The sequence below is a fragment of the Bemisia tabaci genome, chromosome 4 (genome assembly GCF_918797505.1).
Source record: "Bemisia tabaci chromosome 4, PGI_BMITA_v3".
In the NCBI taxonomy this organism is placed as follows: domain Eukaryota; kingdom Metazoa; phylum Arthropoda; class Insecta; order Hemiptera; family Aleyrodidae; genus Bemisia; species Bemisia tabaci.
The window spans coordinates 22,373,415-22,399,614 of record NC_092796.1 but is presented as its reverse complement, the minus strand read 5'-3'; the positions used below and the strand labels follow the sequence as shown (position 1 = coordinate 22,399,614).

Sequence of the window (26,200 nt, the reverse complement as noted above, 5' to 3'; positions counted from 1 at the left end):
GTGAGAATCCATCGTAACGTCAATCGTCGCACGTTAGTGCTTTGAAAGAAGCTTGGTAATGGTGCACATACCGTGCGTTCCATGTCGGCGATATTGTTCGGCTCATCAAACTGAAGTCTTTATTTATGGAACCGACTTTTCAAACTAAACACAACTGGAGAAAAAGTGCGGCTACATGAGCCGAGATTTCAGTTTGAAAAACCAAAATTAGAATGATTTATCAACTGCGATCGCAAAAAAAAATCACTGTAGCTCCCTTCAAGATTTCGCATTTTTACTCCACTCTTAATATTCTTTTATGGATAGTTCTGTACATTAATATTTATGGTAATACTTAAAATTAAAATAAAAATAAGTTCAAGACAAACCACGATGCTATTCATTTTATGTATAATTAAAATACTTACATGCCGAAGCTTTTCGAGACCCCAGGTCCCCATCAGGGCTTACATAACACAAGGACAACACATGCAAAACTACAAAGCAACTAAATAAGCTAAGTGAGGAACTACATGGTAAAGGCAATTGCATGGCAATGCCGAGATTAAATATCAAATTAAATCAAATAAAATAAACCATTCATATAATAAAAGTTAAAATCATTGATAGGACAAGTGACAAATAAACAAGTGGCACAGCATAAACCTGTACATGTCATAGCTTAAACCTGTAGATAGTCATGCTCCATGTTAGAGAACGTAACTGACCTCGTTCCAATGACCTAAAATGGTGGGCATTTTCTGTGCATTTTCGTCTTTTTTCCATGATTATAATTTTTCTTGAATTTTCAGGGACTTGGATTCCCGATGAAAGGGGAGAAGATTCCGTCGATCTCAGCAACACCTGATAGCGCTATGCTTACTAGGTCTTGAATCTCAACTTTTCAAATGTATCCGTAAATTTCCGGTCCGGGTGGGATTTATCGGGAGGAATTCTCCTGCAGGTGGCAACGGAGCGGCGAGGTCTCCCTGGTGGCTGAATAATGCCCCAACATTCCTGGGCATTTATTTCCACGCCTTTGCTCGTGCCCTCAGCGCCGGGCCTCCGACGAAATTTGTAAATTTACTCGCCCAGCCGCCCGCCGCTCATTTATTTCCGGAGCCCCGAAATGCGGACACCCCTCCCCGGACCCAGACTGATCCGGACGCACTCGACACACCGTTTCATGTCCGTCTATGTTGCCACACACAGAGAAAAAACTATGGTTTATAAACCTATTAGAGGTAAATATGGAACACCTATAATAGTCGTAAATAAACTAATGATTCTCGGTCTGTGAACCATACTAAGGTCTCTGTACCTAATTGAGGTACAGGTACCATAACTAAGGTATATGTGCTATTATTATATGTAGAGGTACTACTATTAGTGGTGTTCCATATTTACCTCTAATAGGTTTATAAGCCATAGTTTTTTCTCAGTGAGCCCTGAAAGGATTTGCCTTGACTCAGTAACCAAATGAGGGATCTTGTGAAATTGACAGCGTGTGCGAAATGCACCAAGTTTGAAGCGTTAAAGAGAAACTCTATGCGAGACCTAACCTACTGACAGACCGTCACAAAAATTTTAACGCCCATTTAAAATAGAATTACGGAATTTTTTTGCGGCAGAGCTGCCTAAGGAAAAAGCCTGATTATGGGTGCTTTAATCAATATGTTAAATATGAACTTTAAAATCATCTCACGAACTTAATTTGCTGCAAGGATTACGGATCAACATTGTATTCATCCTGACTTTTTCCCTGCCTTTGTTTTACCATTCTATAATTATACTATAAACATTTCAAACCTTAAAACTGATTTGTTATGCCTTCGACAAAATGCAGTTTCCAGAGAAAGTTTGAAACATTACTATTAGGTAAAGTGTGTTGGAGCCAAAATAGTTTCTTCGTCTGCAAGGAGGAGGAAAGTAAATCTGAGGTGCAATATTTAAAAGCATGGGAGGTAGCTCATTGTGATCAATGTCAAATGATTCTTGCAACTTATCGAAAATTTGAAAATAATAACAAGCAAATGACTTTACTTGAAGAAACCACTACTATCAAACAGATGTAACAATTCAGATACAATACAACTGAGAAAGAATTTAAACGTATTCCAAATTACAAATATAATTTTGTCACTTTTTGGATACCTAGCTATCCACGAGAATTTAGATGATCCGCCGGAATAATTTGAAAATAATAACAAGCAAATGACTTTATTTGGAGAAACCACTACTATCAAACCAAAAATACTCTTTTGAAAGTGAAATTAGTGAGGCACAAATTTCAACAGGATTTATAATTTATGATGAGGGACACTCTCTTAAAGTTATTACTTGTTTGTTGGATTGAAGCTAAATTTGAATAATACTTCCAGCTCACTGCAAAGGTTGGACCAAATTAACTGCAAGCATGCAACGACACCCAAGAAAAGAAGGTATGAAGTTGCAATGGTTATGATTTATCTCAAGGCTTATTATAAAACTTGAGCTCATCTCAAATTTTAGTTGTTTCAATCAAAAACTAAGCAGAATAATGCCTTGAAACTCTTTGTGAATATCCGCTGGATTCATACGCTTATAAAATTCCAAATCAGAATGTAAACAGAAAAAAATACAATAGGAGAGAATATTGGGCATTGTCTTATGTAACTAAGCTGATTCTGTTCAGATTCGTGCAAGATTTCAAAGTTTTTTCAAAGTTTCTCTCGCTCCCTACTTCTTTTTTAACTGTACTAGAAATATTTTTAAATGAGGTGTACATATTTTACAGGCAGTCATAAAATGGTTCATCAAAGTGACAAACTAGACAAAGACATTACCAAATGTCCAGCGTATCCTTTTAAAAGGGATGAGTACACCTTCATGTACTCATGAATGCTTATTGCTTTATCTTTATGCAGGAGATTCAGTCGATACTTAGACGTATTACACTGAGAAAAAACTATGGCTTATAAACCTATTAGAGGTAAATATGGAACACCACTAATAGTAGTACCTCTACATATAATAATAGCACATATACCTTAGTTATGGTACGGGGTACCTTAATTAGGTACAGAGACCTTAGTATGGTTCACAGACCGAGAATCATTAGTTTATTTACGACTATTATAGGTGTTCCATATTTACCTCTAATAGGTTTATAAACCATAGTTTTTTCTCAGTGTATGCCACTTTTTCTGTAAAATTTCATATTCATCGCCAGTTGTATGCTAGAGGTAGAGAATATCTTCTTCACTAACAGGTATTTTCAAGTTATCGGCAACAAAACAAAACAAAAATGAAAGAAAAAATGGATTTAAAATTTCTCAGGTGCAGACTTATTTTTAAAGGGAGCAGCAGAAAGAAAAACAATTAGTTCTAAAAAGAGTCTCTTAGGAAATTGAAGTGATATTTATTGTTGTTTATATAACACTGTGGAGTCAATGGGAAAAATCGAAAATTCGGGGATGCTACTATTCCTTAAACGGTGTGATAAATTGCTAGTGGCTGAGTACATTTTTGAACCTACAAGCAAAAAGGCATAAGTTGTGTCCCAACAATCTCCGACAATTTCGAGTTTCAGACACGATTGTATACAAATTCCTTCCTTAAAAAGTACGCTTGTTGAATTGCTAACTACAAACCGACGTAACTGTAGCTTAGTCGGATATTTTTTAGCATCTTGATAGATCTGGGACGGTCGTATTTTTCGCCATACACCAAGGTTTTCCGAATTCATGTACAGTGGAAATCGGATACTACAAAATCAATCATAACGACAGACAGGTTGAAACGACGTGTAATCTGGTCAGTCCGGCGGCAGAAATTCAATTGATTCAATGTATTTATGCATCGGTTGTAACGATTGACAGAAATAATAACCGAATTAAGTCGGTTCCGAAAGGGTCGTTGTATCCGACTTTCTCTGTACAAGGAAGTAGAACTTTTATCTTCATGGCAAACAGTATGGTAATAAAATATTATTTAAGAAACTATTTACTGTCTTAATACGGACACACACTACATACGTACAAATCATTTTAAAATTTTAGAGACAGTTGTTTTTAAGATGTGAGATATATTGATATAAATTATTATGTGAGAAATGTTATTGTAAGTTGTTTAGGTAGGTGTCACTCGTAAATGTACTTTATGTAAGTAAATCAGTTTGGAGGGCACTGATTGGGTTTATTCCTGGCCAGGGCCCGGAACTCAGCTGTGGCCATTTGAAACGATCTGTCATCAGCTTTCCACGTTACATTGAACTTCTTGCAGGTCTGCAGGAACACCGGATAGAGAAACTTGAGCACGCTGTGGTCAACTGTAGGGAAGAGATGATGCAGTGTGTGATCTGCAAACAATATCACGGCGAAAAAAGCGTTTCCTGTCAGCCATTGGTTATCCTTGGTCGTGTCAATCTGAGCCAAACCCCAATCACGGTCTTTCCTGTAAACGCAGTTATTTGAATTCACGCTCAAAGAAGAGAGAAAATGATAGCGTGAGTGTCATTTTACTCGCTATTTACCTATACGTTAAGTCAAGTCTGGTTTAGTACGAGTTTTCTCAGAAAATTCAAGGCAGATAAATACTTAAAAACATTAATCGGATTTGGGAGAGAAACATCTTTTAGTAGGGGGCTGTTCATTAAATACGAAACACTACATTTTGGATTTTTCGTCCACCTCTCCCTCCCTTGTGACGTTTTTGTGATTAGGTGTCTATCCTTTGACGTTTGAAAATAAAATGGCGTAATGCTTTCTTCGAACCCTTCCCCTGTAGCGTTACGTATTATAAGAGCGACCCGTAGACATCGGTCCACCTTCGAATCGCGTAGGGAACATGGCGCATGGCACAAGAAGCAGGTCAAGTTGCATGCTCCTGAGAAAATGCCTTGCAATTATGTAACGATGTTTTTCTTCAATTTTTGACACCCCTCTCATATTAATGAGATGTGATCAACTTATACACCCGATATGTGAGTTTGTCTTCGACCTTAAAGTCGTGTTAGTACCCTTATTAGGAATCTTCGAAAGCACGTAAACACACATCTGGCGCGCTTCGTGAGTCTTAAACTCACAAGTGGAAGATTTCGAATCGTGGGATGCGATCGACCAAAAGGCCGTGTTTGCACCCTTAGGAATCCCCAAAAGCACGTAAAGTTACTTCTTCTGCGCTTTGTGAGTTTTAAACACACTAGTGAGAGATCTTCAACCGCACAATGCGTTCGACCCAATAGCCCTGTTAGCACCCTTCGGAATCTCCAAAAGCACGTAAAGTTACTTCTTCTGCGCTTTGTGAGTTTTAAACACACAAGTTAGAGATCTCGAACCGTACAATGAGTTCGACCGAATAGCCGTGTTTGCACCCCTAGGAATTTCAAAAAACACGTAAACGCACATCTGGCGCGCTTCGTGAGTTTTAAATTCACAAGTTGAAGATTCCGAATAGTGAGATGCGATCGACCTAAAAGCCTGCACCCTTAGGAATCCCCAAAAGCACGTAAAGTTACATCTTCTGCGCTTTGTGAGTTTTAAACACACAAGTGAGAGCCGTGTTTGCAGCCCTAGGAATTTCCAAAAGCACGTAAACGCACATCTGGCGCGTTTCTTGAGTTTTAGCCTCATAAGTGAAGGATCTCGAATCCCACAAATTTCTTGTTGATAGAACGAAAATTCTCGTTTAGGGATCATGATAATCTTCAACTGTCTCGTTAAAGCCATTTTTACATTTATCGCGTGCCTTTTGAAGATATACAATCATTTCCCTTCTTAACGCGTTATGTGCAAGCTTGAACTGGGTGGGAGGGGGATTTCAAAATGTCTCACGTTGAGAAAGAAATTAAAATATTCAGTTACATCGTTTTGCGATTTTTCACTGTAAATATTACCTTGGAGCGTCTCCTTGTACAAAAGTCTCGGGGTGTCGGTGAGTTGCTACCACATCGGTATTGTGAAAAGTTAAGCTTCCCACACACAAAATCCAGGTCCACATAAGGAATGCTGAGATAATATTTCCTCCGTTCGCGAAGAAAAGAAGGGTAGGAATGGTGGAAGCAGTCAATATTTCTGACTTCGAAAGGGTGTTATGGATACATCTGAGAAGTTAAAATTAAAGAAAGTTTCATTAGAAGTAGGCAAAACTATATGTAGGACGTCCATGATCTTTTTTTTGGTGAAAAAGTGACGTGCTCTCATAATGCGTACATGCAACATCGATATAGCAATCGATCTTCGATGATCGATTGATTCGATGGATCGGGAACTTACATTTGTCTGTATTTACTCCATCTTACAGTTAGATTCAGAATCAGATTTCGTCTTTTTACCAAAATTTTGTATCAGAGATATATTGCCAAATGGTTCTAGATACGGAGTTCGAGTGAAAAACACCCCGAGTCGCCGGTGATTCTGAGTAATATCAACTCGAGGATCGAGTTTCTTGCTTTCCAAGTAGAGTTTTTGCACCCAAAAAGCGACATAAAGAAATTTTTGACATCGTAGGGGAGGTCCATACCTAGAATATTTGCAGTACTTCTCCGCAGCCATTTTTTTTTTTAACAATTTCTTCTGTAATTTGTTCGTAATTTTTTTCCTTCAACCGCTGACACAAGTGTCAGTTGTCAACAATTCATTTAGTTGACGGCATGTAACTTTTTTCCCCTCTCTAGATAGTAAAATCGTTTTTCTTTTCCGAACGTGGTTTCATAAAAACTTTGTTGCATGATCCAACAAACCTGGTAAAAAACTCGGAATGAAACATAGTGGCATAGATGAATGGATAATATGCCCAGGATACGAAGCGAGAAATCACATTTTTCCGCGGATCCGGGAAGTAATTGAAAAATGGCTCAAACCCAGTCACGTCCATGTCCTGAAGTGTGTTTGGGTAGGAATGATGACTGAATGTATGTGATATTCGCCAGTCTCTGAAATCGGTGAAAATAATGTTCCATAATTATACTTTGAATGCTTTGAATGCTCATGAACCGTAAACGGCACCTATTTATGTTATTATTAAGAAAAAATTGGACCGCGCTAAGCAGAAAGGAACCAAGCCACATCAGCTATTGCCAAATTTAACCAGACAATTTAATTTTTTCCATGAAAACAGTTGTGCGGATTTTCGTGCAAATTTCAGTGAATATTCTGCATAGTACTAAGCAAAGTCCCTGAAATTTTCAAAGGAATCCGCACAAACCTTCTTTTGTAAAAAATTAAATTGCCTCGTTAAATTTGGCAATAGCTGATGTGGCTTGGTTCCTTTCTGTTAAACTCGGTCCAATTAAGTGTAGCTGGCGCGAACCTTAAAAGGGCCCAAATTTCAAATCTTCGTTTACTGGCCACCCACCTTCTGTTAGCTTCATTATGGTAGGGGGACGTTGACACCGATAGGTTGAATGATGAATCATTGGAAAGAAAAAAATTCTGTCGGGAGGTCATTCGAATTTGCGCCAGAGAGTGGCTCTATTAGCAAGGGATGGGCTTCAGTGCCGACAAAAGACACAGTTGATGCAACACCATGCGAATGAGTGACTTTTACAGCTAAAAACCTTCAAACATTCTCAAAAAGAGTTACAAATAGGCCAAGCAGCTAACGTTTCAATGTTTAAATAGTTACTTTACATGCTCGAAATCTCTAGCGATGGGCAATTTTGTAGCGAAAGGTAAACCGGACTAACAATGAGTACTTTTTTTCTCACTAAAAATTCCTCTCTGCTCACAATTTACAGCGCAAGAGATAAGGAAGCATATTTGCAAGAATTATATTCATTTTATTTTTACCTGACTGATAAAAGGCTGAGATGAAAGTAGTACATTCGCCAACTATCCTTCTTGTGAAAGAAATTGTGGCTTGCAATGGTAGTTAATGCGAGGAAAAAGCCACTAATAGTAGCAATTATGTAACTGGCATTGTAAGCAGCCGTTCCGGCCAGAAAGAATGTCATGAAAGCCATTGCGTCGATTATGATTTTTGATTGAATCTCGAGTTGCTTGATCGGCAGTATTTTTAAAACGACCTGTGCTTCTGTCTTCAAAGTTTTGTAGAATCCATCTTCGTGGAATGTATAATCCACGTCCCTTGGTGTTGACGCTGTTTTCACAAAAAATTTCGGCAGAATCGCCTCAGCCTTTCCTTCTACATGATGACTTTCAAATGCCTCCGTGCAGTCCGTTCCCTGAATGAAAAACACATCAAAGGAGAATCTACAGAACGATTCTCCATCAAAATTCACAAACACGGGCGTTGTTTCATCCTTCTTGGAAGTCTTCCTAGAAGGTTATCCTAGAATTCGGCGTTAAAGTTTATTGCTGAAGGCATCTATTTTGGAGCTGGTGGAAAATGTTCATCAAATCTCTAAACGAAACATCTAAAATTGGTCAAAACAAACCGCAATTGGCCGCACGGAGAAACATCTGTGGCCTAATAAACCAATTAGTAGTTCATGTGGAACACCACTAATATAGTCGTATTTAAACTAATGATTCTCGTTCTGTGAACCATACTATGGTATCTCGTACCATACCAAGATACCTAGATGTACCATCACTAAGGTATGTGTGATATTATTATATGTTGCCTTTACTACTAGTAGTGGTGCTCCATACATATGAACCACAAATTGGTTTATAAGACAAATCTTTCTCAGTGCGAAACATGATCAAATTCAAAATTTAAGGGAGGGGGGCAATGCTCTCATGCTCCCTTGACGCCCTTGAATGTAAAAATAGAACATAAAAGTAATGCTTGAAAGTTTTATGAAGTTCGCGTCATACCTTCGAAAGTTCGAGCCATTGACGACCTCCAGGATGTTTATCAATAAATTTGCTCAAATCGTACAGTTTGTCGTGAATGCGCCAAAGCCCCTGTAAATTGTCATCTAGCCTCTTATGCTCCAACCAGTTCTCGGCCGATATCAACTGTTCATCGAGATAGCTCGGTCGATCTTTCTCTTTCCTGCGCCTTTCAAGCACATTTGAAGGAGGCATTTTTAAAATATCCTCTAGGTTTGAAATATCTAACTTGGAAAGAATCACACAAAAATAATTAATATTTCTGTGAAGGCAATGTAAATAGGGATTCAATTCCTAAAAGCTCGGAGATGTTTTTCGCAGGATTTGTAAGGACCCTTTAGTGCAACATAGAGAAGAAAACCTTTCTTTAACATCCCAACAAACTCAAGATCTGGGTTAATTGTCCAACCTAAAGTTTTTTTGTTCAATCACTCTCAACCTAAATTCGACTGATAGTATAATCCTCAGAGGGTCTCCGCAGATTGCCCGACCATTTAGTAGCATCGTGTCCCGATCTGAATTTTCGAGGACAGCAAGAATTAAATCATAGATTTTTCCCAAATTCGTAATTCTTGAAGCAGTACTAATAAATATTTTTCAGTTTCTAAAACATTTCTTTAAAAAAACGGTGATAGGTACAAGCCGGCGGGTCACTACAGGAAAGACTTGTTCTGACACGATGAATTCTTACTGGTCTTGAGTTCACCTATGCTAATCAAAGTTATCATTGAGAACTTCAACCCTACTTTTTTTCCAGAGGAAGGAATACTTTTTTTCAAAAGGAAAAAGAGAAAAACCATTTGAAATACCGTTATTGAGCTTTAACACCTTCAAATAGAAAGATCGAAAATTGTGAACTACTTTTGAATGAGATATTGTTCCGCAAGTATCTAAGAAAATGAAGCAGTTCTATTTTGAAAGTTTACTCAGCCTTATGGTCACAGAGATATCTGAATGGATACCTTTCTTTTTCATTATTATACATATGTAGAATTTAGCTTTTGTAAATCATTAAAAGCAATAATATAAGCGAACTTACCGCGTACCAATGCTGAACGAGTAACAATTTTACCGATCAGAATTGACAGAATCTAGAATATAGAAAGGTGAGTGTGGATTGTCCAAACTTCGTGCATGGCTGTGTGAGTAATTTTGCATTTCCGGTGCTTTCTCCTTGAAGCTATCCTAATCTTCAACGAGTCATATTCTTTCTTTTCAATTGTTTCACTGAAAGCTTTCCCGGCTGTTTTTTTTTTCGAATAATTAGCTTGCATTTCACAATTGCATAGTCATTGAATTGTTGTCAGATAAAAATTCCTCGACTTTAAATTCGACGACTAATTGAATCGGAAGTGTCTGTGAATGAATGAACAATAAGAACTAAAACATAAACCTATACTCAAGGTGGTGTCAGGTAATGAGTTAAACCACAGAATGATGTTAACACGAGTAAGCGTTGACTGATCCTGGCTCAAGTCTGAGGTGACTTCAAGGCTTCATCACAGACTTATCAATTCCGGATATATTTTCGATGAGCGCTGCCTTCAAGAGCTTAAAAGAGGAATCATTGAATTTCGAAACAATTCATTGTCTCCTAGTTTAAAAATCAGAAGTTGTATTCTTTCCAAAGATAATTAATAATAACGATAAGTACTTCCAGTGCTACTTTTAGGGAAACAATGCTCTATTCTTGGAGAACAATACCTACAGAATCTCATCATGACTTCCGTGCGTGTACTTGAAGACATTTTGCTTTCCATCCATAGCACCCCAAGGGCACTACTATCGAAAATTTTGGCAGCGCTCACCGACGAATTCAGGGAATCATAAGAGCACGCGTCGGCCTACAGAATCATTCGCAACAAAAATATGCAAAATCCGAGAAGATAAAACCGGGAGTTGGTTCACAGTGGAACGTGTCTTTGAAAGAAGTCGAACACAACATGTTTGACTAATATTGTAAATTTTTAATGCCTAATTCGTGACATCTCAAAGTTCAAGGGGTGTTTTTTGTAGAACATTTTACGAGAAAACAAACTGATGAAACCACTTTTGAAACATCATATCTTGGTATTAACAGAGTTATCAGCTTTTAAAGTTTCCTCATTTTGTCCGACTTTTCTAATTGACTCGTTTCATTGTATGACACACAAGTAATCGCACTTTATCACGTCTGATACAGCAACCTATCTTAGTATTGAATTCAAGGCTTTTTCGTAGCCATGCACTGTTTTCATCTCTCCGAATTTTGCATTTTATTCGCTTTGAATGATTATTCGTTCAAAGTCAGCTCCTTGAGCACTTCGATGAAGCGATAAAAATTGTGCGTGCAAATTCTCAATTTTTGATAAGTTCAACATGTTCTGTGTACAATTTTGACCAGGAGACTTGTGCGATAGCACTAAATGACCTATACTCTGTTTAGTGATCCATTGCCATGCATACTAAGAACGTTAAACTGGAAAAAAACCACATTGGATCTAGAGTCCAGACTCTTAAAAACATCGACAAGAAAAAATACTCTTGATTCAATCAGATTTAAGCTTAAATCAAGAACCAAGCCCCTCGATTTGAGCGGATTTCCTTTTGATTTAAGCTTAAATCTGATTGAATCAAAGAGTCCAGTTTCTTGTCAATGTTTTCAAGAGTCTGGACTCTAGATCCAATGTGTTTTTTTCCAGTGCGTTGTGGTAGGCACGAAACCGCAACATGTCGTTTTACTCACGATATAACGTAACTACATTTCAATGTTGCCAGATTTCCCTCGAAAACTGCATTTTTACGGCAAGAATCTTGAATTTTTTCAACCGAGAATTTCACCGTCTTTTCTCTGATCTCATGGTAAAATCAGAGAAATTTCGGAAAAAAATTGCATAGGTTCACGGTTGTGAGAAATTCAATTGTCCGCGTCAAAGTTGCAACCTGAGAATGGAGTTACGCTCCTCCGCGCGGGAGACGACGAACTCCCTGATCATAAAGCGCGTATCTGCATTTGATTCCCCGCGGAGCTAAGCGGTTCTTGGGAGGCGGGCAGAATGAAGGAAGGACCCGGAAGCCTTGGCGGGAGGTTGGGTGAGCCAAGTCGAGTTTCCATCGGTTCCGGTCTTCTCGGTCTTGGCGACAGCGCGCTCATTAGTTTCGCAGATTGTCACAATTAAAGATTCCCGTCCCTCCCCTCCCCCTCCCACTCCGACCCGGGCCCCGCGACGCCCCGACGAGCGGGGATCCCTGTCCTCCCATTTTCAGCGCACCCTCCGCGAGGCCGGAGCGGCTGCCCTCAACAACCCACCGAGTCGCGGATAAAAAAGAGGAAAAACCAATAAACTCCCCCTCCCCCCCCTCCCGCTTGTCCGTCGCCAGTGTTGTACTACTCTCGCTAATTCTCCGAATTATCAGTGTCGTGACTATAGTTGAACCGATTATTTTCCAAATCATTTAAGCGCCAATCTCTATTTTGGTGATACACCGACACCATTGATAGTTGTATATGAACTAATGATTATCAGTCTGTGAACCAAACTGTGGTAGCTCGTACCAAAGTATACTTAGTTTACAAAGTTAGTATACAAAGTTACTTAGTTTACTCCGGTATAATAAATCATGTCTGATTTGAAAATAGCCTTCTAAAAGAACATACATTTTTCGGAATTCGAACATTGTCAACAAAGCTAATAAAACGGGGTTTCTTGTTTTTCTCGCATCCGAGATTTTGGCGCAATTTCTTGATTTGGAAAATTATCGGTTCAGTTTTGGTCCGTTTGAGGGGCTAGGATGACAAGGCGCATATATGCAAGTTTTAAAAAACTTGAGATTTTCATGAACTTGACTAAAACTAGTTTGAGAGTGTATTCTGTGAAAATTTCACAACTAAAATCCAACTTTAAAGCATCAGAAAGTGATTTTAAACTTAATTTCTGCCGTTAGGCTCCATGTGATTTTGAAACTTTAAACATGTATATCTTGAAATAGCAAAAACTGCACTTATACTTACGCCCTGTCCTCCAAGCCCCTCTTTTAAGTTTCGCTCGGAAAAGAAAGACTCTTAGATCCAAAGCCCAGACTCTTAAAAAATTTTACGATACAGAATACCCTTGATGCAATCGGATTTTGTGGATATCTTGGTTATCTTTTCTTTGGATTAAACAATCGGCGAGCCTCATATTTGTGCCAGTTATTTTAATCATCGTTGAAATTAGGGTGCCAAAGAAAGTGTGGTTCGCACCGGTGGATGAAATCAGTCACCGTGTCTGTTAAGGGAAAATATTATCATTTTTATTGAACGGAGAGAATTAATTCCTGGAAAAGTTTGATTAATTTTGTCTGGTGTCATTTAAACTGTTAAAATTGTGGAGGTGAATTGCGGAGTAAATGAAATCATAATTAAATACGCGTGGGTGAAATCCTTTCGATATCTACCATGGTGAGGTACACATTTCTATGCTATGGAGATCCAAAATAAAATTAGTCTACCTCTTACTTGATTGGTTTCAAACTTCAATATACAATCCGACGTGTTAATTCCCTGATGATCAGTTAGAGAAGCTTTAATGGTCATCCAGGCGCAACCAATAACAACATTAAAAATCCCGAAGACCAAAATCAAAGGGGTTGAAAGAGCGACTTCGCAACACCGTTTCACAACTTGCGCCGCACTTAAATTAAATAATTTAAAGGGTCGTCACAGAGCATTTGGACTTGGATTTTGTGAATTAGAATATTCCTTCGAATTTCGCAACGGTCTGATTGCATTTCTGTCAACCGAATTCGGTCATGCTTGTTACAATAATTGTGAACGCGCTTGTCAATTCGGCGGCCCTTCGTCAAGATTTATCACGTGGAATATCAAGCCTGTTCATTTTACTTCTCTAAAATATTTGTTTCGCTCTTCAATAACAGGTATGACTGAATTACTCCGCACTTACACGCTTCGTAAATTGTTATGCGACGAGGCTCATCAAAATCTACTTTCAGGAATTAAACGCTACAAAATCCATTGAAACAGTAGAACGAAAAATCGAAGGATTGATATTATTGTTTCACTATTTTTTTTTATCGTTTTCTAAGGGTGCATGCAAAAATCATTAAACTTTTTTAAATTAATATAAAATCAGACGAATGAAATGGAACAACATAAGATTTCGATGAAAGTACTTCGTCGAAGAAAAGTAGACTTTTTGCACTGTTCCTTTTTCTATCTGTCGTGTACGAACAGCAACTATATACAATTTTTGAGGCTGTAAAGCCGATTCTTGTTCCTTCTGCGATTCGTCCATATCATCAGAATAAAAGACAACCAAACGAACCATCTCGAGCTTGAAGGAATCACGCAGATCGGATGACTGTCACCAGCAGGGATTTAAATACTATCGAAAAGAAAAGCCAGACGACGAAAAAAGAATATTCTAAATTGTAACGAGTTATGAATAAAACATTAAACATAAGATTCAACTGCCAAGCATAAATCATAAGGCAAACATTACACATTTCGTGAAAAGGAGCAAGACCTCGTAATGCCGGGGGAGGGGGATGAGCGAGGAAGGGGTAGGTCTTCCGCCCGAACGATAAGATAATAAATAAAGGGAAAGATGAGAAAAAATTTGAATACAAATATTATGGGGGACATATTTAGGTTTAATGGGGCTGCAAAGTAAATAGAGGACGGAAAAAAAGAAGAACACTGTGTTAACTCCCACCTAGATTGCCATTAATTTCGAGACGAGGGAGGTTTCGGGGAAGGTAACATTACCATTTAATCGAATTGACTCCTTTTTTTTGTCTTGTCTTTTTTCCAGCCACTCTTTCTGCGTTTGCCTTCTCTTGTCGATTTAATGCGTGTTCATACTAAGCACCATTTAACCGCGAGCTAAGTTAATATCTATTACCGGGCATCCCCTCCGCTGAGGCCCATCTCGCATTTTTACCCCTGCGCACTCTTCGATCTTATTTTTTTTTCCTACAGCCCCATCTCTTCCTTCGTTCCTTTTCAACCCAAAGGCAGACGGCGCTTTGGAGACTTACAATTTGAAGCTTTTCCTGCAAATTTATTTAAGGTATTAAAAACCGGAAGTCAAAAGAACAATGTCATTGAGAAAGAATTAAAGGCAGGTTTACTATTCCGACGATAGACAAATTTAAGGAAGGTAACTCGAAGTTTTCGAAAATGGATCATTGCGCAAAATTTGAATAGATTCAATAGCAAGTGGCTACAACAGGTATGGGGAAACAATTAAAGCGCATTACGCTACATAATAGGGTAGCATAGGGTTAATTTGGCACCGTTTTTTTTTTGAAAAATCATTAAAAAAATTTTGGTGAAAGATAGAGTTAATCTTTAAAGTACAATGTCTGCAGTATAAATTCAGTTATTTGAAAAAAATAGTATGTTTCATTTTTTAAATTTTTTAAAGGTCAAAACTTTGATTTTGTAAAAAATTGGAAAGTGCTCAATTAACCCCGTGGGGTGGGTTAACTGGGCACTGGGGGTGGGTTAACTGTACACTAAGATGAAAAGGCATATTTTTGAAAGAGGACACTTTTATTAAGTCAAATGAAGAAGTGAAAAAGTCTAAAAATTAAAGAAATACATCTGAAGATGATTTTTTGTTTGTCTTAATACTTAAACTAAATAAATTTGTATTAAAAAAAACGGAAAACTTATATCAATGACTTCTGAATAGGCCCCATGGTTGGTTGTCCTTTTTCTCCTTTTAGTTGTTAAAATACTGCAATTAAAAACAAAAAACAATGTTTAAGATAATGTTTTGGCTAACTTGTTATCTATGGGGTTAACTGGGAATGCCCACTTTAATTCCATTTGGTAGTGTTCAGTTAACCCCATTTTGAAATTTCAGTGAAAAAAAAATCATAAATGGTACTGAATTGGAATAATTACCAAAGTAATCACTGGAAATAGCACATACCCTAATGCGAAATTTACTTACGATGTGGCCCTCGTCTCAAAACCTCGTGTTTTTTTCTTTCCTTTGTCTAGCATGGCCTAGAAGGCCCACAAAATTTTAACGCTCGGGCCTCTTTATAAATTGAACTTCCAAATTCATCGTTGAAAATTAATAAACTATGAAGGCAATACCTCGACAAACAAGGAAATTGAAACATATGTGGTACGGACTTTATCATCTCTGCGGGAAGAAGTAGATTTCAGACTTTTTTAACGTACACCGGTCGTGATTTTGGGGCGCTTTGTTCACATTAAGCCCGTATGCGTAACTATATTTTTCTATACCTCGTTTGCGATGTTTAAAAATCTCCGCTCCCGTTTTAATTTTTGAAGGAAGTCAAACCAACATCATTCCACTTAGTTATCACAGAGTTTTCTGCGTACATGGAAGGAAAATCAGGAAATTTTCAAGAATCGACATAGAGTAGTTTTCCAATTGAAAAATAAAATATGGCAGGAGAAGTTTGTCACCGTCATCATGTCTCTCGTTTGTAACAGAACCATCTTCGAGAAAAAATGAAGAATGTTCGGGATAAGCGAGATTTTAAAAAGCAGAGAAACCGTAGACAGCGAGACACTGATGTTTAGAACAATAACAGTTTGACGGAACTATGTGCATTATGACGTGAGCTGTTATGCACATGTTCTTATGGGTCTCAGAGCTCATGTCTCATGCATATAGTTCCGTTTGGCAGAAACACGTACAGTTAAAAAGTCGGCTATAAAAAGACGCATCAGGGCTATGAAAAAAATTCGAATGGTACGAGAACTTGTTAAAGAGGCCATGAGCAATTAGGCGGGCGGGATGCGACGGGTAAATATGCGATGCTCGGTCACATGTGGGCATAATGGAGGCGAGGACCCAGTATCAGGGCTGAGGAGTATTTTATTAAGACGCAGATTATAAATCATAACATAATTGCGAATCCGGGTGCACCATCCACCGACTCAACACTCAACACGCGACGCGGTGCGGCAGTGTGGTGTGGTGACGTGGAGGGGCCCAAAAGCAGAGACTGTCGCCTTATTCCCCGTTGTTGCCGGCAGGGACGAATTGGATTGCATTTTGCAATAAGGAATCACTATCTCTGGCTCTTCCATGAAATCACCTTTCTGCATAGGAAAAAAAATGGCGTATATGCTGTTTTTAAAATGAGCCAGAAATAGTGGTTCCTCTATCGAAAAATGTGGTTCTCTTATAGGCTGATTTAGCGGCTAATAAATGTATTAATTGCCATTTTCGGCATGTCGATTTTCGATTGTCTCCCCCAAGCTATGATAGCTACGTTTTGGACCTACGTACGACGATGAAATTTTCATGTTGGAAATTGGCAGAAAAAGGAACCATTCTATTCGAGACAGTAGTAATTAAGTTCTTATTTCTCTCGCGGAATAAAGTACACTTCCTGCCTTTTTGTCCGGAATGGTGCCAATTTTTACGCACTTGCTGTTTTTTCAAAACTCTCGTTGCTTACTAATGAGACCCATTGTTTTTGTTGTTTCTGAATTAATTTAGTTCGTTGGAAGTAAACCAGCCAAAAATTTGAAGGTATCTCGATTTTGAAAATTTGTGTTTTCGTCTTACTGATTGATGAGCAACGTGTTGATTAAATGAACTCTTTTGAATATTCACGCAGAATAGAAATGAGTGCGGAATTTATGAACATTTTAGACTTAATCTTAGAAGTAGAAAAATCTGGCGCGTATAAAGCGCCTTCAAATTTGGATGATGCTTCTTAACATGGGAGCAGTGTTTGAATAGTTTCAGTACGGAACATTCTTGGAACTGTCCTTTCTGGGCTATAAATTTGTTGCAGCAGCAACTATTAGCTCTCAAATTCTATTTAATTTTCAAAAATGTTACTAATATTTTTTAAAATTAATTTTCACACTCAATAAATGCAGGTGGTGGGGTAGGCATACCACTTTAAAATTGAAGCATTTTAATTTGAAAAATAATTACAGATGATAGGTTTTGTCTGTTTTAAGCACCTCTAACTCCACCCTTATTAGCAGAGCACTCAAAAAAAAGTCACTGTATACTTAACTCATGTACGCAAATAACGTAGTCCCTTTTTAGTGAACGTGTCCCTTCCATCCCTTAATAACTTGCGCCAAACAACTAAAATTCGTCCTCAATCGAATGATAGTGCAAAATTACTGATACAAAATGTCAGTATCAGAGCTGCCCGAATGCTAAATTTACCGAGCAAAACGAAAACTAATTGTTAAAGTGAGAACAGAAGAAGACATTCGACGAAATCGGTTAAGGATATTCGACGCGACAACGGCGCTTCGCACAACCCCTTTCCTTTCCATCCTCCTAATTCGCGCAAATGACGCCTCGGCTTAAATTAGATTGCCTCAACACCCAATATAAGTTCCGACAGTAACAATTGTCCCCTTTAACCCCGATATACAGCGCGCTTTTTTACTATGGTAACATATGTAGTCTATTGATCTACAACTACAAAATAGGGTGTAAAAAGAAAAGTGAAATAAAAAAGTAAGCAAGGAAGGAAAGGAGGCGTTCAAGGCTCCAGGCGCGCACCCAATCCTCTCGGGAGCCCGTCCATGATCTCACCCCATTTGGGCTCCCCCTTTTTTTACGGCTCGGTCGGAGACGGCGAATCATTGACAACACCTTGTCTTGACGTTATTAAGTTACTTTATCTCATAATTCCGTGACATTCAGATCTTGATTCGCGTCCCTTGGTTTTAATCAGGGATTTGAACCGACGCAATTGTCTTATCAGCTCGGTCGCTTCCTTGGTCGCCCTCTCTCTCCTCTCGCCCCCTTTTTAACCCCTCACTCAGCTCCTCAAACGGTTCCTTTTACTCTTTTTCTTTTCATTTTCCCCACATTTTCCTCACCGGTGTAGTTTGGCCGGGATTCGTTTCTTCCCGGGGGAATTTCGGATTTAAGCTCACTTAAACGGTAGTTCCAAATATATGAGACAAATTGAGATCCACCACGTGTATCCCGCGATGCGATGGTGGAAATTTTAATTTTTGGGCATTGGTTATTTATTAATGGACAATCAGCCTTCTTATCTTGGTTTTTGAATTTCAGGTAAAGTAGTTCGCTCAAGAAATCTGTCAAGCATCGGTTTGTGAAGCTAATTGCTGAATGCTCGCTCAGCGGTCAACTCGTTCCACAAGTTGGTCAAACTGTTTGTAGTAGTATTTCCCATGCTTTCTTCTTGGCTATTTTGCTCTCTAGATTTCTTTTAGCCCTTAAGCCCGTATCCAAATATCAAATGAACTCATCAAATGTAAGACGGCGGAGATCATGAACATTTGACAAACTTTTGATATCAGACTTGCGCGAAAACCAGTACGCGTCTCTGCCATCTTGCATTTGATGAGTTAATTTGATAGTAGGACACGGGCGTACGTGGAAACATCCTCCCGTCAATTAAGTCGATCTCAGCTGTGTCTGGTATAGGTTTCTCCCCCTTAGGTGGCCATAGATTTTTTAAAGATTTGCATTAGCATCATTCCACCAAATTGTACATTTCCAATTTGGATTCTTGATTTCAAGAGTCTTTTTAAGAGGTGTGATCTCCGACTTATAAATCTCTCGGTAACTCGGTGACCGTTTTGATCCATATTCCTCCAAGTCCGAGATTTCAAGAGTTAGAGAGGTGTGAAATCTCTCAAGGAGTTGTTCCACAACTTTCTTTCTTTCGCTTTAAAAACAACTGATTCCCCTGACGATCTTTTTCTCCAGTCGTTCGAGTTGGGATTTCGTAAATTCAACTCTTCAACATGGTATGAAATCTTCACGGACAGGATGGGTCCTTCTTTGCCTTGAAAAAGTAGAAAGGAAAAATTCCTCGAAGGAGTCCAAGAATAAAATCGCTCGCCAGGAACTATCCACTCCATGACGGCTGACAGTATTTCATTAATTTTTTCATCGCTCATATTTTGAATTACTGGCCTTTTCTTCTCGAAAATGCAGACTCGCTCCCCTCGTCTTAGATGAATTTTAATAATTTTATCTACTCTGGAGTAAGCTTTGATTTTTTTTACAAATTGTGTTTCTGACAGAGCGATTGAGTCTGGGGCTGCTAACAAGCTTAAACATAAAATATAAAAATCGAGAAAAATAAAATGTCGATGTCGCTCCTTCGGCGATATTATTTTGTCGCTCGAATCTCGAATAATAAAAATAAAAGTAGTGAAGTATGACGGAAAGATAGCGCTCGGGATGGTGGGACGGTGCCGGCGAGGCTTTATTTACAAATTGCAGGTATGCAACAGGAATCTTGTTTTAATTAAGCTTATATACTCCGCGGGGAGGGTGAGTGGGAGAGGGGTGTAATTGCCTCCCCACCAAGCGCCCAGGACCCTGCAACCTGCACCTAGCACCCCAGCCGTGCCAGCGGTAAGACATTGTTGCCATATTTTGAACAACGCACCCAAAAACCTCAAATTATTAGAGTTCAAACGGGCGTAAGCGAGCAGAGCAGAACTATACATATTTAAAATAGAAATCATCCATATTTGGCTTTAGTCGTTTTAAAGCTGGATTTGGAGTAATTAGGCGCTTAATCCTCGCACTTCCTGCCACAAATTGAAAACTGCGCATTCAACAGCCAAGACGGTGGCTTTGGGCAGTTAGGACGTTCTCTTTTTGACATTTTTGCGGATGTAGGTTTGTATTTAGAAGACTGGACCTCTCTACCGAAGAGTTAAAAGCACTACAGTCGCTTTGGTGTCAGAAGGGACCTGGATAGGTTTTCACGTGACTTTCGTTTCGACTATTTACGGTAATATTTTAGGCTTTTGTTACTCATCCGAAGTACTGCAAATAATGCTCGAATTGAAAATATGAATGCAGATAGTTCTGCACAGGTTGATGGCGTTCAAATGAGGATACTAATTGAATCGATTACTCGTGGAAGCAAAAAATTAGCCTTGACTTACACTAAAGTGAAAATGAAATGGTAAAGAATGCCCGCGATGAACTTAAAACTTATACAAAAAATTTTGTTCGCTTCATCAGAGAGTGCCTAATGAGCTGAGTTCACAGTGTTTTTCATAATTTTTTTCTGACCTGGGAAATTGGAGAAAAATAGATTTAAAAGTGAGAAAATGTGCCACATTGTGACGTCATCTGGCGGAATTTTCCATTTAAACACATGCATTTTAGCAGATTAGGTTATTTTGTTATATTTTCTCTAATAATTGTCCAATTTAGAAACCAAAGATTATCCTCGTAAAGAAGAAATTAACAAAATTTAAGACACCGGAATATGCAAGTCCGTCGTTATTTTAAGAGGTAGCCAGATACAATTTTATATTCCCTCATCAGTAAAAGCAGGCAACCTTCATGTCCAAAAATTTCCGGGACCATTAAAACAAGATGTTAAAAATCAATCAAATTCTTGGAAACACTCGTCCCAGATTAAAAAATAGGCATTATTAATGATTTGTTTGTTTTTTTTTTTCAATTTTTCGGGGAAAAAATGAATAACGCAGAGCCTCATTATTACCGCAGCATGAGAAAAATTAAAGCCGCAAGTTTTCCGAAAATAAATATGTTACGAAACTAATCATACAATCGTATTTTCTGGTGGAGTGTCTTCTTGAAAATGGTAATTTTCCCGAATATAAGGCAACTCGTGGCACCCAGTTCTGCGCCCCATCATCCGTCCACGAGTTTTCATTTTGCTCCAGCCCAGCAATTTCTCTGGTGACAATCGCTAACAAGAGGTCTCCTTTCTTCCCTCCACCTTCCTTCCGCCCCCTTCTATTTCCTCATCTTCTGCTCTCCACAACCTCAATTTCAACCAATGAATTGGGTCTTCATCGTATGTATTTGTCTCCGGGAAATACTTAAAAAGTACATAAATATGTCACCAGCCAAAATGTCAAAATCACTCGATGTAGAATCAATCGTTTCAATTTGCATGAACGAAGCGGTGGTGAAATGAAAATCATCATGCATGAGTGAGACGATATTGTGACAAAACTGAGAGTTTTCCCGATATAAATGCGGTTGGTAGTCATGAAAATAGAATCCGGAAAATTAAGTGAAGAAACCCACGTATAAACGCCGTCTATTTCTGGAATGCATGTATACTCATAATCTTGTTCTCCTCTCTTGCACTCCTAAGAGTCTTATAAGCGAATTCATCGTCAATTTTCAGCTTATACCGTTGAACATTCAAAGCTTATGTATGCACTAGTAAAAAAAAACCTCTTGGTTCAAGAGTGCAGTTTCTTGTCGCCGGATTTAAGAGTCTGGACTCTTGTTTCAATGCAAAATCCGCTTGAAACAAGAGTTCAAGACTCTTAAATCCGGCGACAAGAAACTGCACTCTTAAGTCAATGCAATGTGGCATTGGTCCAAGAGGTTTTTTTTACCAGTGTGGCTCTTAGAGTCTAAATTTATACTGCTAGAACTTATGAATCTATTAATTCAATATAATATCTGTTGTCAGCTATTCAAATAATCACTAATTTCAGAGCCAGATTTTAGCATCGCGACGTGGTTTTTTTTTTTTTTTTTTTTTTTTTTTTTTTTTTTTTTTTTTTTGCTAGCGCTGAAAACTCAGTTTGAAATCACAAGATTGGCGCATGGAGAGCATTAAATGACCAATAGGACACGACGCGCTGAGTGTGGCGGGGTTGGCACCTCAAAAGACTGGTTTTAGGATCGGCTCAGTGGGAGAGCCGCGAGGCAATAAGCGAGAAGCCTCGGGCTGACTTCAAATTGGTGTTCGTTTGCTTATTCAACGCAGACAAATCCAGTGTTTGTGCTAACAGGGGTTCATTTAGTGATACTCGATCTGCATATTAATGTGACCAGGAGGCGCTCCGACCATTAACCGGGAGCCTTTTTAACTGGAATTTATCGCTTTTTTATTTTAATTTCCTCGCGGGGAAAGTAAACTCTAATCAATTCTGGGTCAAACGGTAGGCGTAAAAAGGACAAAAATGTCTTTTTAATGCCCCCGCCCCGTTACAAATCCAGGAAATCAATCGCCAGAGTGAGCGTGTCACGACACGAACGATTTTCGTCGGTTGACTTTGTTTACTAATCATTGCACCAGACGAGCTCCCCATTCTAATTTCTCTTTCCTTTCTCCGAGCCCAACTCGGAGGTCCTGCATTGCGTGGTTATTGTCAAAACGCGTTTTTAGATGTCTTTTTCCAGGGCCTGGCTTTGACATCTCTCGTTATGGCCCTATCTTCAGTCATAATTCTACATGCATTTTATCTCCAAAATTGTGACTGAAGTTTGATATTCTTTTAAAATGTCTCACCACAGCCAAAAATATTACTTGTGCTTAAGTGAAATCATTAAAGCCTTGAAAATCTCAAAAAGAGTAAAGTTGAAAGTTTTGTTCTGTCAAGAGGCGCCTTGAGCCTCGGTGAATCTCTTGAGATTTTTGTGGAGGCTCATGCAGAAATAAACTTTGAAAAATATACTGTGGTACGTTCCCCTAAGTCCGGAAACAAAAAAAAGTGACTACAGCTTATGTCACCTGGATTATTTCAATCACTGATTATGATTACGAGATAATAATGATGATTAAAACATCCCTAACTAAGGCCTATCGCATTACAGACAAGAACACCAGTTCTCACTACTACTGTCAATAATATTAAATGAGTTGAAAAATCTTTAAGCCAGTCACTAAGATAATTCACTGGAAAAATTAACATTGGATCTAGAGTCCAGACTCTTGAAAACATCGACAAGAAAAAATACTCTTGATTCGATCAGATTTAAGCTTAAATCAAGAAGCAAGCCTCTTAATTTGAGCGGATTTCCTTTTGATTTAAGCTTAAATCTGATTGAATCAAGAGTCCTTTTTCTTGTCAATCTTTTCAAGAGTCTGGACTCTAGATCCAAAGATTTTTTTTTCCAGTGAAGTTAATTTGAGATATTTCTCAAATGAAAAAATGAAAACTTCGGGAAAAATTCAACTTTTTTCTAGGTAATTTTTTTTGCAACAACCATTAGTAAATAATTAAACGCCTCTCGATAAGATAATAGCGAACAGATTTTTCTGAAATAATCAGCGGTGAGTTCAGTAAAACTTCGTAAATACGGAAAGCAGCTACAGAACGATTAAAATAGTCTCCTCTTTTGTTTTCTTACTGAAAAGTTTCGATGAAATTAAATACTTTCTCACCTCTCTTCAAAGCCGCGCATTGCGTAGTTACGAGATGGCTGTTACGTTAATAATTGTAACTTTTTTTCTCACTCAACCGGGGTCACGATATAGCATTATTTAAAAGAGGTCCATCACTCTAACCCGCCTTTCCTTTCTCTCCGAACTGTTTACAGCACATGTGAAATGTTCAGGACCATAACAATGGGCAATTATGCTGATTACTTGAGACGTACACCTCGGAAAATACCCCCTCATATTCTATAATGTATACGGTTGAGAGGAGGGAGAGGTTTCTTAAGAAGGCAAAATCCTTACTGGCATTGTAATGGATATTATATATTAAGCGGGTTATTTCCCTCTTAACGACTTTCCCCAATATCTTAACCCATCTGCCAGAGCGAAAAAGAAAAACAAATGAAATAAATAAATGATGGTGCAGTATTTGGGAAGGAGCCTAAGAGAAAAGGCTCAAGAAAACCGAAGTGAATTCATTTCCTGTTTAATACTGTATAGTTAGATATTTTTTTAATCTCGACTTCTAACTGGGTATGCTTCTTTTTCCCTCTTTTTTCATCTGTCTCCTGGAAATGCAATTACCGCTGAAAGTGACGACACTTAAACGTCTGTTTGATGTGATTTTAAATCAAGATTTGATTGTTCTCTTCTCCGTCTTGTCACCTCCTGTCTCCCTCTTTCTCTTTCTCTCTAGCTCTCTCCTCTCGCCCTATGTTATGTATTTCAATCCCCCTTCATGGGTGTTTTTTTGTTCTTGACTGCATAAATGAGAAATAAGAGACTCCAATGTAGAATTAAAAGTTTGACTTTACCGAGCCGGAAATATTTCGGTGTTGTTTTCCTCTCTCCTCTCTCTCTAATACTTACTTTACTCTCCTAATATACGCACTCTCCTTTCATTCATAGCTCATCGTATCATCTTCAGTTCTCTGTTTTTCTCCACGTATCTGATCAATGTCCAAAATTTGCCGTAATTTTTCTGTTCCTTAATCTGTGTCAAAATATTTATGATACAAATACTATGGAGGGGCAATATTATTTATTTATTTATCTCTGGGAAGCAATGCGTCGTGTCCTTATAATTAAATCCTACGTACAAGATTACATTAAACTAGCAGTCTATTCGTACTTCGCACAGAACGCAATTGCACGTGCTAATAAGTGGAGATGTTACCTAAGTATACGGTGTTACACTCATTAACATGTTTTGCGCTGAAACTTTTTGTTCATTTATTCATGTATTTTTTTTTATTCCTCCCCCCCTTTTTTACTTTCTCATTTGATCATTCGGAGGAATATAATCAACGATAATATCTTAACACACTAAGCGTAAAAGCGAGCTGATAATGACTCTGATCGTCAGTCAATTTGTTTTGCCGCAGTTTAAAATGTTCACATTGGTTTACCCGTATAAAATAGGCAGAAAAAAACTTGCAACGTCGCAAATTAAAGTATGAATGCAATCTCACAGTCAGTGATGAGAATATGTATATGCGCACGAGTTTGAGTGTTTCGGCGGTAATTGTTACCATCAAGTCGAAGCGGCACCGTTGAAGGCGCTCTGAGCAACTATTCCGTCACCGAAGTGTTGCACAGTATCAGACGAAATTGAAGGCGCACTACTTTATGCAAATTGATGGGTGTCGTGTACCTTCGTGTCATAGAGAAAAAAAATGAGGTGTTTGCATGTTGAGGATTTGTACCGGCCTACGTCATCAATGTAAACAAGACGCTCGTTGAGGGTTATGTTGATGTACCGTAGCGGTTAGCTAAAAGATCGGCTTTTGCGGGCTTCATTGGGGAGGAATGGGAGGCATCGCTTAAGATTGAATGAAATCAGTAATCAAAACGTCTATTTCTTATTAAGTTATGTGTTCTTCAACTAATTTTACAATTTACGCAAATAAATTCATCATACATACGGAAGATGTGGCTACCTACGTGTGTACCACATGCATGTACTTATGAAGCAAATTGACCAAGAGACTTGCAGCACGGCACACATCATCATTCAACAATATGTAGCTGTTCCGATGAGGTAAAAACAATTATATTTCTTTCAAGAATATCATAATAGTGTTCATTTTTCACGTGTTGGCTCAATGTGTAAGAGTGAGACAGCAGTATAACAACTGTCTCTCACACATTTAGTCAATGGGCGATGTCCGATATCGTAGCTTCAAACATAAATTTTCAATGAATAATTACAAATTTGATGTCATTCTACTCAGTGTTAAAGCTACTACATGTTATGGATCAGTTCCTTGCATTATCTTGTACATTAAGATAATAATTGCTTCTCTAAGATGCTAATCGTCAGGCGGCACCATGTG

General features: G+C 38.4%; 1 protein-coding gene across 2 annotated transcripts; it reads right to left on the bottom strand.

The window, feature by feature from the left end:
• Nucleotides 1–3,343: 3,343 nt before the first annotated feature.
• LOC109037130 (cytochrome b5-related protein) lies at nucleotides 3,344–11,175 on the bottom strand. Of its 2 annotated transcripts, none has more exons than XM_019051638.2 (6): nucleotides 9,799–11,175; nucleotides 8,742–8,987; nucleotides 7,749–8,143; nucleotides 6,701–6,892; nucleotides 5,855–6,061; nucleotides 3,344–4,413 (listed from the first exon to the last, which is right to left on the bottom strand). In XM_019051638.2, the coding sequence occupies exons 2-6, from the start codon at nucleotides 8,952–8,954 to the stop codon at nucleotides 4,131–4,133; spliced, it is 1,290 nt and encodes a 429-aa protein (XP_018907183.2). In that variant the 5' UTR covers nucleotides 8,955–8,987; nucleotides 9,799–11,175; the 3' UTR covers nucleotides 3,344–4,130. The 2 variants fall into 2 exon arrangements, with proteins under 2 accessions (XP_018907183.2, XP_018907182.2); XM_019051637.2 differs by having other exon boundaries at nucleotides 8,742–8,983; nucleotides 9,799–11,173.
• Between the last annotated feature and the right edge of the window lie 15,025 nt (nucleotides 11,176–26,200).